Consider the following 15,672-nt stretch of genomic DNA (forward strand, 5'->3'; position numbering starts at 1 on the left):
CCATTAAAACATTCATAATCATTTTTGGGGCCCAAAGAGATGTGGTTCACAAATACAGCCCATCCATTATGTGTGTCCCACTTGGATGAGGGGTTAGACCAAGTTTCAGACGCATCCAAATTTCAAGTGGGCCCCGCCAAGTGCTTTTATATGTTTTAGGCATGTCTTCACATGATTTTAGATGGCATGGCCCATCTGAGTTCTGCATGCATCTGATTTTTGGGATATCTCATAATTTAAAGGGGATCCATCAAATGCACGGTGTTGATGTTTGACATACATCATGGTGGGGCCCACACAGCTTGACACCTCATGGGGAGTTCCCATGAGCTCGACCGTATAGAACCTTTTACCATATATATATACCTCATGGGAACTTCCCATGAGGTCGAGCTGTGTGGGCCCACCGTGATGCATGTCGAAGATCTACCCCATCAGTTAGATGCACCATTCCATGGTGGGCCTCGGGCTTAAAAATCAAGCCAATCCATGAATTGTGTGGGCCACACCACAAACAAAAGTTGAGAGGGGTTACCCTCCCATTAAAACATTCATAATTATTTATTGGGCCCACCGAGATGTGGTTCACAAATCCAGCCCATCCATTGTGTGTGTCCTACTTGGAGAAGGGGTCAGACCAAGTTTTAGATGCATCCAAATTTTAGATGGACCCCACCAAGTGCTTTTATATGATTTAGGCATATTTTCACATGATTTTAGATGATATGGCCCACCTAAGTTCCATATATAGCTGATTTTTGAGATATCACATAATTTAAAGGGGACCCATCAAATTCACGGTGTTGATGTTCGACACACATCACGGTGGGGCCCACACAGCTTGACCTCATAGGAAGTTCCCATGAGGTAGACCGCATAGAACCATTTCCATTTCCATATATATATATAACTTTGTCCAACAAGTAAGACCCATCTTAGTCTTAAATGTAATGTAATGCAAAAGCGTCATCAATATATAGTATAATACTTGTCAGATGGAAATTACTTAATTTGCTTCATAATTTTTGTTTGTATAGGCCAATTAATTCATAATGATGATACTTTTACATTACTATAGTGTTAAATTAATAAGAAAAAACATCAAATCACTATTGTAAAATACACTCATGTGTATATTTAAATAGGAGATATTCATCACAACACAATGTAAAATTATAACATTGCATTTAACTAATCAACGACTGGGTGAACCACGCCAGAAGGAACATTAGGGAGAGGAGATCATACGGTTGTGTGAGGCTTCCATTGTCTTTAGATTCCATCCAACGGATCAAGTGAACCTCAACAGAAAAACCGACAGTCCAAAAATTAGCATGAAACCCAAATTGACCTCACTAAGTAATTATTTTAAACATACATAGAAAATATCAGCCGGATAAAAACCCTAATGGACTAATGGAAACTACATGAAACAAAACCTAAAATGTGTGGCCAGCCTAATAGTTGGATCGGGCTAATTATTGTATTTCCACTTCACCCTGGTGAGTTTACACTTGATTAATATGTTTGATGAAAGATGCATATAATGGTGGCCCATCACACCAGCCTAAGGTTGGCATTCCATCTTCATTGTTCCCTATAGTGTGACCCACCCAAGCTGTGAATATAGCTGATATTTTGCCCCACATGCTAGAATCGACCATAGAACTTGATGAGCGGAGTGGATTCTATATATGCAACATGGCAGGCCCACAAATTTGAGTGTTTTTATGCCCTAAAATATGTTGCTCTTGGATTGTACAAGCCATTTATTTGGTAGGACTTCCCTTTGATGGGTGATGGAAAAAACACTCCCACATCCATTCTTGTGAAAGCAAAAGAGCCAAATAATAAAAGGGTTGAAATAATTCAATTGAGAGCTTTCCATTTCTGTCTTTTAACCGTATAACATGGGACTTCTCACACAAACGGTTTAAATCATTGTAAGATGACCCAAATTCAAAGGCTAAAGTCCCAACTTCTCACACAAACGGTTTAAATCGGTGTAAGATGGCCCAAATTCAAAAGCTGAAGTCCCGACTTATCATATTTCAATACATGGGATGGATTCGATCAAACCTCTTTGGTCGACCAAGAGCCACGTGTCATTCCCAACACGGGTTTTTTTTTTTCTTTTCTTAGCGGATTCTCCTACACAGAATTCACATCCTCGATCTAAAATCATACACATTATGCATCGAGTACTCCAAGCCATTAATATAGTGGACCCCATTCAGAGGATCTCTAACTGAAAATTTTCTTTTGTTGGACGATACTATGCCTAATAAGCAGTGGCTTAAAAAGTACCACCGAAAATAAAAGCCTTTAACACTCATAACATGGTCGTGTAAATGTGATTTTTTGGGCTATGGCGATCGCACATCTGAATATTTTCTGATACTCTATTGCAATCGTGCCCACTTGTTAAATTGAATTACAAATCAAATGCAACCCACAAGGATGGACCTTTGAATGTAACGGTCCAAACCTCTTGAAATCAACCGAACTGGTGGCACTGCAATCTGGTTTTTTAGAGCATTAACACAAGATGCAGATAAGAGTATACACTTAACTTTTCCATGTAGCTTTCGAGGAGCAAATTCTCAGTCATATCCACCACCACGGATCAAGCATGTTGCAAAAAATGAGTGGTACAGATTGCTTCACTGGTGGCCAACTCATCACCCAGCCAAAAAATGACAGAGAAGGTGATATGCTCAAAACGATTCTCCGCGCGCCCAGCCTCATGTTTCTGTCAACGGACAATGCTGAATACATGCATTTGGCTACACTAGTAAGACTAATCCTAACCATCCAAGCAGCACAAGCAACCATTTCATTTTCTTTCTGATGGGAAAACAACACAAACGTACATAAAATATACAAGGCGTTTGTAAAAATCAAGCTTTCAAATGAATCCCACACTTCTCACTCTCTCTATACAATGAAAATGAGAATTTCAAACACATCATTTCTTCATTTTCTTTTTTTTTCATATATGATATTTATTATGATTGTGATTATGGGCTTCGATTACATAATTTGTAACCAGAGATCAAAGCACTGAATGCGAAGGCCACAAATGCAAGGAATGACATACCGATCGATGCGCTCGCCATTTTCGTGAATTCGTCTTCTCCCCAATTCAATACCCAATCATCCGTTCGGGTAGCGGCGGACGATGATGCGGACATCAGGAGATAAGCTAATATCTACAATTATAAAAGAAGGAAATTTTCCATTAATGACATTTCATACACAAGTACCATATCATGAATTGTATCAACACACAATGACGGATGCTAAGTGCGCTCTAAAAAGTACTCACCTCTCACACGGAAAGCTCACACCTGAGTGCAAGGCCCGTGCATAACAAAGTGCAATTAGCTTATGTTGAGGTTAAGCCCAAGCCCAAGCCCAAGCCTTTACGTTACACTGAGAATTCAAGGCCCAGCCCGACCCGTTTACAAAGCAGGCCATGAATTCTAGCCTGAACCTTAAACCTGTGACTAATGGTATATGATTATCAGCACCCAAAACAATTCATAAGAAATTACATACTAGTTTTTTGGGAGCTTATAATCATACCATTTTGTTAATAATAATAAAAATCTCTTAGCAAATCTAGAAAAATCAACCTAAAAATAGTTTTTATTTCAAAAAGAAATTTAAAAATAAATAAATAAATAAATAAACAGGTTATGAGCCCCTTCTTTCTTGCCAATATGCCACGTGAATAAACATCCTAGCCCTGGAAAAGGTAGGCCTGGCATGAAAATCAAGCTGATCCATTTATTAGGTGGGCCGGACCTCTACATAGAGCAACATTTCAGCTGTCCATTGATTTTGGTGGCAGTGCTCGCATGGCACACCTTATGCACGGTTCTCATATCCAACCCATGTTACTTGTTAGCTGGATTTTAAAAAAAAAACAAAGGGGGGTGGGGGGCATGTGGGAAGTTGAGCCCCATGTGATATCAAGAGTACCTCTCATCCTCAACGGGGCCCACTAAGAACAACGGTATTGATTGCAACAAGATGGGCCTCAGAGGTACAGTTTTCTAGCCGAATTCCATATTGGAATATACGGTGAGTGGAAGCGCCCATGCCCATGAGGGAGCCCACGGCCTATTATGGTTGGGGCTGGGCCTGCAAAAACAGACCCAGTCTATGACGACCCAGTCCTACACATATGCTTCGCTCTGCTCAGTGTCCAGCCGAGTTGGGTTGACTCAGACTCAATCAAGTCTTACCTGGCTCCACTCAATAATTAATAACAATATTAAGATAATAGTGGTGGTATTAAAATGTTAATAATCTAGTAAATGGTATAAAATAGCCAAAATAAACAACTGCATTAATATCCTGCCAACAGTGTACAAAATCAGTAGCATGAAATCAATGGGCCCCGGCATGAGATCACCCTTCTCGAAAACCAGGCCAATCCACTCACTCGGGGTGGGCCACACCTGTATGTTGAGTCAGATCACAGGTTATCCATTTATTCAATGGTGTAGCGCAAAAAGGCTAATCGGACCCACCTGATTTTTCGCCCAGGTGATCTTTCATGCTATGGCCTACCGCTTCCATGGTACTGATGTCTTACACAAGACTTGGTACCTTGCCGCTTAGTCATAAGTTCTTGGGTCGGAAGGCAATACTCCAGTATCTCTTGGTCTTCGAACCATCCAAAAGGAGGCCTACATCCTTGAGATAATTTGGACGGTTTAATTTGAATTTCATATATGACACGTGTACAATTTCTGGGTTCATGAGTATCGAAGTTCTTTTCAATGGAGAAACGCAACCATCAACCGAGAACATGGTCCCATGTTCTCGGCAAGCAAAAGCAACGAATACGAAAAGAAGAAAATCTAGCAACTGCCACTAGGAATCTTAAAAACGCCACCCACATGCCAATCAATGTATCTGATGTCAGGTAAGTGGTCCATAGCTACATGGCGCCACTTGCATGGTGGGGAACCTCCAAGATAAACTTCGATACTCTGACGGCGTATAACCATCCAGGACGCCAATTGCTTGTGCCCATGCCACATGAAGATCCCGTGGTGGGAAGCTATGTGGGGCCCACAGAGATGCGCCCGTGATAAATCCACTCCGTCCATAAGTTTCTCAATGCTACAGTGGGACAAGAGTCCAAAGATCAGGCAGATCCAGAACTCAAGTGGGCCACACCATAGAAAGGGATTGAACGCCCATCATTGGAAGCTTTGGGGGGACGACGGAAGTTTTGTATCAGGATGATATTTGTGCCTACAGTTTATCTGGGTGGTAACAACCCTGTGAACAGTTTATCTGCATGATTTCTGGAATCCTGACCCATCGTGATCCTGAGAAATTTATGGACAGGCATCTTTGTGGGCCCCACATAGGTTCTGACCAAAGGATATTCCTGCGGCCAAAGCACGGGGAATTCGCATCTGACCATTATGTGCAGACACATTCCCATGATACGCTTGGCAGCTTTTTACTCTTAATCCAAACTGTTCAAATAGTCGGGCTAAACGTAGACGGCCATAAGGATGAAAATAAAATAAAATATAGCTCCTACATTTACCCCAGCTCCAAATTCCAAAAGCTACGGGGAGAAAAAAAAAAACCAATCAAACAAACAAAAACAAAAACAAAAACGAAAAAAAAAAAAAACTTAACAAAACAAAACAAAATTAAAATTCATTAATTTAACATATTTTTAATTGAGAAATTCATGAATTTGGCAATTAATGTTTTCCGATTGGTGTAACTGATAATTCAGTATTTGCCTAATTAGCAAATGACATAAACAATGAACTAGGCAATAAAGAAAATAAAAATAAAAAAATCTCCCCAACTCACAAAGTCTGGATATCGAGGGCTTACAAAGATTTGAGTTTGAAAATTGTTCCCAATTCTCAATAAAATGTTCATTTTGAAACCATTGGTCCGATGGCTATGATCATATGATCAAAGTGATGTTTGAGAAAAATAAGCATTCAAAGCAGGCCACACATGATGAAAGGTCCAATCAATGATTTAAGTATAATTAATCTGAACCATCAAATTTCCAAGCCATTGCTCTGATAGTTAGCATCATTGGATTGAAGTATTTTGAGAGTGATGGGTAATTAAAAGTGGACCCCACATGACAGATAATAATTAAAACCTTTGTCTAGTATGATAAAGATGGATCATCCATTTCTTAGTCATTGTTCGGATGATGGTTAAGATCATCGGATCAAAAGTCTCTTTTTTTTGGGAGGGATCAACAATGAAAAGTGGGCCCCATGCGATGGAGGGTCCTTATCATGGACAGGAAATTCCTAGTATAATAAATATATACCATCCATTTACTATCAATTGATCAAATGGTTGAGATCATTCTATCAAAGATGATATTTTAAAGGGATTGAAATCAACCCCATGTCACGGATGGTCCATATCAACGATTGAACCTCCTCTATATTGACCGTCCATCTTGCCAAACATTGGTTGAATGGTTGAGATCATTCTATCAAAGATGATATTTTAGAGGGATTGAAATCAACCCCATGTCATGGATGGTCCATATCAACTATTGAACCTCCTCTATATTGACTGTCCATCTTGCCAACCATTGGTTGAATGGTTAGGATTACCCAATCAAAGTGACAATTAAGAGAGATGAGCAATCAAAGGTGGGACGGCTTAGATGAATGATCGGAACCTCTATTACATCAATATAATGTTAGAATCATCTGATCAAGGTAACTTTTTAAGAGGGATGAGCAATCAATGATGGGTTTCACATGATGGACAATCCAGATCATGTACAAGAGGTATGGGTGACCCAAAGGTGGGCCCACATGATAGACTGATTAAACATTTTTATGGTATAACAAATATGGTCATCCATTTCCTAGCAATCGATTAGATGGTTTGAATCATCTGATCAAAATGATCGGATTGGCAACAAAGGGCCGGCCCCACTAGATGGACGGTCCAGATCATGGATAGGACCTCTTCTAGTATAGTAAATATGGACCAACCACTTCCTATCCATTGAGGCGAGCTCCATATGTTGGACGGTTAAGACCCAACTATCAAAAGTTTGCTAATATAATCCATATGGGTAGCTATTTTCCTGACCATAATATCCAATCAAAGGTCAGATGCACAATGGATGACTGCGATCCATTATTGGACTATTTTTATATGGATTTGATTTCAACCGTTTATTTTGATGACTATTAATTATATGGTTTGAATAATCTAACCTATGTGATTTTATAGGACTTGTTACCTGTCTCCCAATATGTAATTTTGATAAGCCCAACCAAAAAACAAGTTTAGAAAATCATGAATCTAACAAGAAGAAGGGAGAAAAAAAAAAAAACAAAAAAAAAAAAACAACTACCATGGACATACAATTTGATGATGATATCAATTAAATGAACTTTCAAATTCATGAATCCAAACAGGCCCTTAACAAATCTACAAACGAAAAACTCTTAAAAGCAATAAAACTTACTCATTTGCATTAAATGCTCTGTTGTTGCCCTACGTGCTCCCCAAATAAATGGATTTGGAGCTTGATTCGCAAACTATGGACTTTGGATTTTGCCAAATCCAAATCCACTGCAAATACATGAATTGGACAAATTCATAGATTTATTTATTTTTTTGTTGAAAGGCACAAGTTGATGGATTTATCAATTCACATTTGCATTTCCTCCAGCCTAAATAGGGCCTTAAATTCTTCATTTTTTTATTTTTATTTTTTTGAAGAGCACCCTTAAATTCTTCATGAGTGTGCCAATTATCGTTATGTTATAAGTTACAAGAAGAAAAGTTTTTATTGAAAAGAATCAATATGAAAAATAAGACGTTTTTGCCCTATATGCTCAATCCTTTGATCATTTCCGCACACCCACTTTTTAAATTTTGAGAATTGAAGTAGTACACTTTGTATTAGTACCCACTATCCACACCCACATCATTGATTTGCATACAGCTATGCATAGAATAGAAGCATGCAAATCAATCAGAATGGGTACAAATCTCAGATAGGGGTTTGACCACATAGTGCGGTTGCATCAAGCAATGTGGGGCCCACCATGATGTGTATGAGAAATCTCCCAAGAAATCAGGGCAATCCAAAACTCACATGACCTGCACCAGTACAGAGGAGTAGCCAACCAAAAAAAAAAACATATAAATTCACATGATGTGGCCCTCCCGAATTATGGAATTGTCAGATTTTCAGGGTCCCTTCATCCTGGTGGGTCGCATCTGATGAGTGGATTGGGTGGCATATTCACAACGCAGTGGGCCCCCACAAATAATCAGGACAATATCAATGGGGTAGACATTCCCTCCTAGCTATTACCTGTGGTGTGGCCCACCTGAGTTTCAAATCAGCCTGATTCTTGGGCTCTTAACTAAACGTGAGAGGTACGCCCCATTTTGCTTGATACTACCTTAATATAATCAAATCTTAGATATATCAATTCTCTTACACATTTTTCCTCTGACAATTTTAAATGTTTGTGTGCAACTAAAAACTAAAACAGACAAAAATGAAAACCTCAATTGGGCCCAAAAAAGTGATCAAGGCCCATCTACTCGATGGTCTAGAATTTAAGCCAAGTAGCCCTCATTTTCAGGCCTGTTGGTACTATTTAAGAGGCTCAGCAGGCAAAGTTTTCTGCTTCTATTTTAGATGCTGCTTAGATGGGTCTAGCTGGGTCAGGGCAGGCATTTTTGGGGTCAACCTAGCCCAAGCCATTTACTTAGCAGCTCTTATTTTATGCCCAAACCCAATCCGTTTACTTGGCAGGTTTCATTTTCTGGGCCGAACTCAGCCCCCAACCCCATTGCAATGGTGTGATGGGCATATACGATTGCCTACCACAGCAGTTTATGTTAGACAGATGCCCTGTTTAAATACTTGCCTGATCCATGGAGAAGTCGAAGTAGCAGTGCATGGGGTGCCGAATGAGGTGTTTCCCAGTAATGAGGTGGTGGGATTGTGCAAATGCCTGGAACCCGGCGTAAACAAATCCAATAATAGTCACTGAGATGCAATACCTGCAAATTCCCTTTCAAATATAAAAATATAATAAATATATAAAATCAAGATTTTTGGATATGGAAATTGATTAACATCAGTACATCTCATAGCCGAAACCAAAACTAGAAAGCCATGTGATTGGAATATCTGATCAAGCAGATCACAACTCAAGATCACTGGCATGGGTCATCCCATTGAGGCCCACAAACAAAGATGGCTGCATAGTCAGAACTGTCCATATGTTACTGTAATGGGGCGATCATCCAGCATTCACATTCAATGGATGGTTTTAGCAATCAATAATGATGGTTGAATGCATACAAAGGCAAATAAAAAAATTTCAACAGTCACATTAAATTCCAAAAATCAGTGGCAGGGATCATCCTTTGGCATGATTATCATATTGTGGCCCATCAACAGTAGGGTCCAATCATACAGCAATCTCTGCATGTGGGAACCAGTGGGTCATCACATACTAATGAATCTGAGCCACGACTTTTACAAAATAAACTCTTAAACGTGACCCAGGGAGGATGGTCATTAACCGGGCCCCACCTAGGTAGGGGGTGTTCATCCATGGGCCCTGAAAGACCAACCATCCACATCTAATGAACCAGAATTCCTCTGGTCACTGGGGCTTGGGGGGGTATAGCCTAAAGATTTCGAATTCATCAGGCTGCTCCAGTCACCCTATTCAAAAAATTGAATATGCTTAGCTCATTTCCACACGGTTTCTGATTAAAATTTTCCAGATTCTGGAATGAGTCGTGATTTGACGAGGGTGCGAGAGGGCGGAATACATGTCCGAGATCCAGACCATTCATCAGGGAGTTGGCATTGAGAACATGCCATGGACCATAAAGTTCAAGCATCCAAATTCAACATATGCGTGCCTCACTTGTTGGGTTTACTACCCTGAGTTGTGGTATATGGCATGTTCCTAATGCATGGCCCGGTTCCACCCACCCCCCCCCAAAGTACAACTCTAACAATGTCATTTCTCATCAAGATTTCAAAATAAAATCATGGTCACAAACAATGCTTCTTCCAAATTTCAAATGCAAAAATGTAATATATCTTCGGGTGTGTTTGGATGCTCTATTGAACTGAATTCCAATTACTAGTCTCATGGAGTGAAAATCACAATTCACCCAATTGTGATTTCCTTCCCAAACATTCCTACTAAGGGATTTGTGCTCCAAAATAGAGATTACATTAGCTTCCTACAGGACTTGACATGAAGGTAATTGCAATCTGAGGGCTGCTCATCACATACCTGGAATAGACTCTAGTGTCAGTTTTGCACAATTAAAAAAGTGGTGATGGTTCATCATCCTCACACAAGGCATAGTTATACAGCAATCCAGACTGCCCAAGTCGCTGACCCAACTGTGGATGGGGCATAACCAAAAATTTTGAACTAATAAGATAATATTAACCATCTTGATTTTTCCCTTCAAATTTAGACAGCTAAATATTTCACTTTTAACCATCCATTTGATAGCCCTTAGTTGGACTAGAATTGCTTGATCAATGCGATTTTAGGCATATGCTCCATCCACAATGAGACCCACCACCACTTCTTAAATTGTGCAAAACAAACATAGGAGTCTAGCCCTATGAATATTCGTTCACAATCCAATTTGCTTCTGCATCCAAACGCACCCTTAAATATCAAAAGAAAATTCTAAGCTCACCAAAATGGCAATTTTTTAAAACAATTGTTGGAATATGTATAGTTTTGGACCTGTTTTCAAATGTTAAAATAAAACAGTTTTTATTTTAAGATTTGAAAATAAAACAGTTTTTATTCTAAGTAAGAAAAATACCTCTAATTTTCAATAAATAAATAAACCATACATTTTAAGGAAATTATGAAAAATAACAATGAATGAATAAATAAATAAATGATGCACATCCAAAATAAAAATAAACAAATGGCAAACACCCCAAAACTGACACATTTGAATTCCCAAAATGGAAAATGTGGGGGTATGAAATCAACCAGGGATAAATCAATTTCCAAAAGTAAACAGAAAATACAAGAGAGAGAGAGAGAGAGAGAGAGAGAGAGAGAGAGAGAACACAGAAAAATTCAAAGAGATTGTCATCACCATCATCATGAAATTAATATATGTATACACTTGTATACCTTGCATCTTTCAACCTCCAAAATGGAAAATTGGGGTAAGAAATCAACCAGTAAATATCAATTCCCATAAATAAACAGAAAAAGTTCAAAAAAAATGAGAAAAATTAAAAGAGATGATCATCATGTAATTAATAAAAAGAAAAGAAAAAATGCAATTTATTTTTTTTTTTTACCTGTATTCCTTGTATCTTTCAAAAGAATCCCCCGCCCATCCCTGCGTCTTATCCGCGGCCATCACAGAGAACGAGACAAGGCAGAAAAGCAGACCCAAAACCCTAAACCCTAGCTCTGCTCTCCGTACCATCGCCTCCTTCTTCGACCGCCGTACGATCGACGACACCACCCTTGATCGACGGTCCAACCCACCCACCTCCGTCTTCGTCACCGCCCCCATCTCATCCCGGCTCGACCGGTTCACCGCTACAACCGGCGATAGTGCCAGGTCGTCCCTGTCCGGGGGATGGTTCTCGATCGCTGGGGTTGTTTTCTCCGGGGATCGATTCTCCGCCAATCGGAGTGCCGGAGATTGGTACTCCGGCAATCTCGGGAACCGTTGTTCCGGCGGGCGGTTTTCCGCGAGTAGGTTTTCCAGAGGGGGTGCCGGAGATCGGTACTCCGGCAATCTCGGGACCCGTTGTTCCGGCGGGCGGTTTTCCGCGAGTAGGTTTTCCAGAGGGGGTGCCGGAGATCGGTACTCTGGAAATCTCGGGACCCGTTGTTCCGGCGGGCGGTTTTCCGCGAGTAGATTTTCCAGAGGGGGTGCCGGAGATCGCCTCTCCGGCGATCTCGGAAGCCGTTGTTCCGGTTGACGGTTTTCCGCGAGTCGGTTTTCCAGAAGGGGTGCCGGAGATCGACTCTCCAGTGATCTCGGCACCCGTTGTTCCGGCGGACGGTTTTCCGCGAGTCGGTTTTCCGGAGGGGGTGCCGGAGACCAGCTCTCCGACGATCTCGCGAGCCGTTCTTCCGGTGGACGGTTTTCAGGAGGAGGTGCCGAAGATCGGCTCTCCCGCGTTCTCGGGAGCCAGTGTTCCGGCGATCGGTTTGCCGGGGGTCGGTTTTCCGGAGGGGTGGGCCGGGCGGGAGATTCCATGAAGGGCAGAAATGGTAATATATCGTTTTTCTGGGGGTGTTTTTGATGCCTATGTGATGATCTTGCAAATGGAGAGAGGCTGCTGGGAGAGTTGGAAGAAATGGAGGAAATACACGACGGCCGTGAATTTGGATTTTGTCCTCGGGCCTTCTTATTTATTGGTTTGTCCAACCGGGGTGCGGATTGGGTACTTCCACCGCCATTACCTAGCTAGAGACTGACGGTACTGTCAGGTGATCTGTGGAGGCCACCCTGATATACGTGTTTTATCCACGCCGTCCAAATCTATTTGGACATCATTTTACCGCATGAGCCCCAAAAGGAGGCAGATTGAAGGCTCAATTGTGAGATTGAACTCCTACCGTTAAAAACTTCCAAGGTACGGCCGTGATGTTTATTTGCCATCTAACCTGTTCATAAGGGCCAGGCTTGGGTGGATCCCCAGATCTACTCGAGTGGGTGAGACCTGACTTCAGATCACACCATGATGAATGTGACTATATCTGCACCGTTCATCCTTATTAAAAGCTCATTTAAAGATACTATTTCAAACCTCATATGAATATATTACAAAAAAAAAAAAAACAGTGGTAATTGACTATTAAAAACTTCTTATAGGCCACAAAAGCTTCTTATCATTAAGATATTTATTTGGTCTTTTCATCTGAGTTACTGTGACCTTGCTAAGAATTTCGATCGGGAATAAAAATTCCATTGAAATCCATAATATTTTTAATGATGCTGATTCAAAATGATTGTTTCCTACAGTGTAGTTCACCTAAAATCTAGATAAACTTATTTTTTGAACTATGCCTAAAAATAGACTGTAAAAATAGTTGGACAATGTAGATTTAAAGCACATGTATCACTGAGCCCCACGGTCAAGCCCCACCCACCTGGGCAATCCACTTAAGCTGTGCACATTCATAAAGTCATGTAGACTTGTACGAAGGATAAACATAAATATCAGCTTAATCTATAACTTATGTGAGGAACGAGAAGTTCTCTCAATAAGCTTTCAATTGCCACTGCTTCCTATGGTATAGTCCACTTGAGCCCTTTATTGTTGCATCGTCTTTTTTCGCCCATACCTTATGATAATACATAACATTACGGTAGGCACCGTAAAACTCCTCCCAGAATTGTTTGTCACTCGCAAGATGTTAGTCTGGTAGTATGCGATCCGCGCCCATCCAAGCAGGCCACGGTTTGGGTGGATCTTTGAATTCACATAGGTCAGTGGATACCTAACTGTGGGGCCAATATGATATATGTGCTTAAAAGCTCATTTTAGGCCATGATTCAAAAAATGAAGTAAATCTAAATCTTAGGTGGAGCCTGATTGATACCCCGCTATTAAAAACTTCATAGGGCTACTAATGTTTATTTTCCATCTAATCTTTGGATAAAGTCACGAGGACTTGAATGAAGAGACCACACAAATATCAACTTAATCCAAAAATTTTGTGGCACATGAGCAGTTTTTAGTAGTCCATTACAAATGTTTCTTGTATCATGGTTCACCTGAGATTTGTGTATGTTTCAATCTTGGGATCATGTGCTAAAATGAGTTTTCGAATGATGAATGTCTTAAGGGCCTGTTTGGTTTTCTGAATTACGCGTATTCCAGTGTAATAAGTCATCATTATACTCCAGCCGCCCGTTTGAAAATCGATATTTCGAACACAGTCTGACAGCACCCGAATCGGCGATAAAGACGCATCGGGCAGAGACGGGATTTACATCCCCTACTGACGGTAGTTCGAAGTATGGATTTGTCTGACAACCGTGGTTTAATGGTCCGCATGAGCACCGATCGTGCTACGTATGTATGATTTCAGATTTTATCATTTCAAAAGCTTCTCCGTTTCTTCCACTTCTCACCAGCGCATGAGTCTCTTTCAGAGCGTTCGATCTCAGGCTAGGTAAATGGCATACCCTTCTACCAGATACCTTTTGTCTATCGTCTATTCTTTCACTTCTCCCTACCATTTATCAGATAGCATCTCCTTCTCTTCCACTTCTCCCTGTGTTTACTGTCGAAACCTGAGCTATGGAAACAGAGAAAAATCAAAAGCATCTCCTTCCACTTGTGTATCCTCTGTTTCCATAATATCTGAAGTATGGAAACAAGGAAGAATGCATTTTAATCTGGCCGTCATGTTGTTGTTCTTCTTCATCCAGATCGCACGCCTTACTTGATATTCGTCTGTTCAGTAACTTGCATATCACTGCATATCTTCTGTCATCTAACATATTATGATTTCCATGATCCGATTTGTCTTGCATGTTGTTGGAACGTCATGGTTTTCCTTTGTCGATTCCGTCACCCGATTGTGATGTTCATTGTAATCTCCGAGCCCTGATCCATCTGCCTTCTGCTACGGACATCTTCTCCAATACCCCACTCAAGTATTATATGTATTACGTTTTGGTTGAAAACCCTCTATTCCATCCCTTTATTCCACTATAGTTTTTTTCTTCTACGGTAATAAATTTGTTACTCTGTCAAGCAGAAATATCCTCTGCCGTCTAAGATTGACATCCACCCCCCGCCATCAGTTACGGCAACGCCAGAAGAGGTAAGTCATGTGGCTCTGTTGAATGTCTGGAGACCATGACTAAGTTAGAAGTGTGTTTATGAAATAGAAGCCGATGTCTTGTTCTGGCTTGTTTCGGACACTTGTGGCCTACATGTTTGACATTGATCCCGTAAAAGAACAAATGGTGGGCCATTGTATAGGTGCCGACAGGCGAACAAGCTTTATGTTTTCCTTTATCTACTTTGAGGTTGAATGTATTCATTACAAGCCTCTTTCCTTGATACATTCCCAGTCCAATAGGGTCATGGGGTACTCGCTCCACAGTGTGTGTAGATGTCAGAAGTTATATCATCTCTGCCATGGTTAATTGAACATTTCGAGACTGATTTCAGCTGTGTGTATCTATCATGTGTCATTCCTTCGATGCCATGGTTAATTGAACATGCTGAGACTGATTGAAGATGTCAGTGTAGCTAATTAATCTCTTATCATCTCCTGCTCTGGATAACAAAACATGGATGAGTCTGATTTCAGCTGTGTGTGATAGGGTGATTTCCGTCATCATCTCATGCTCAGGTTAACTGAACATTCGAAGACAGGTAATAGGCATGATAGATATCTATTCTACTACGTGAACATGGTTACATATGATTTCTCATTGTAGCATAGTCATGGTTAACTGAACAAAAAGAGACAGTCATCCTCCATGACTGGTATTTATTCTACAAACTGGACGTGCTTACCTATCATTTCTTATATGATCAGTGTCATGGTTAAATGAACAAATACATACAGTTATCGACCATGTCTGATATTTGTTCTCCTATCTGGACATGGT

General features: G+C 40.6%; 1 protein-coding gene across 1 annotated transcript; it reads right to left on the minus strand.

Moving 5' to 3' along the window:
* Nucleotides 1-2,807: 2,807 nt before the first annotated feature.
* On the minus strand, nt 2,808-12,433 carry LOC131237733 (CASP-like protein 4A3). The gene is made up of 3 exons (XM_058235678.1): nt 11,375-12,433; nt 8,931-9,066; nt 2,808-3,212 (listed from the first exon to the last, which is right to left on the minus strand). Exons 1-3 carry the CDS (start codon nt 12,289-12,291, stop codon nt 3,021-3,023), a joined length of 1,245 nt encoding a protein of 414 aa, XP_058091661.1. The 5' UTR covers nt 12,292-12,433; the 3' UTR covers nt 2,808-3,020.
* Nucleotides 12,434-15,672: the final 3,239 nt, after the last annotated feature.

Source organism: Magnolia sinica, chromosome 2 (assembly GCF_029962835.1).
Source record: "Magnolia sinica isolate HGM2019 chromosome 2, MsV1, whole genome shotgun sequence".
Taxonomy (NCBI): Eukaryota; Viridiplantae; Streptophyta; class Magnoliopsida; order Magnoliales; family Magnoliaceae; genus Magnolia; species Magnolia sinica.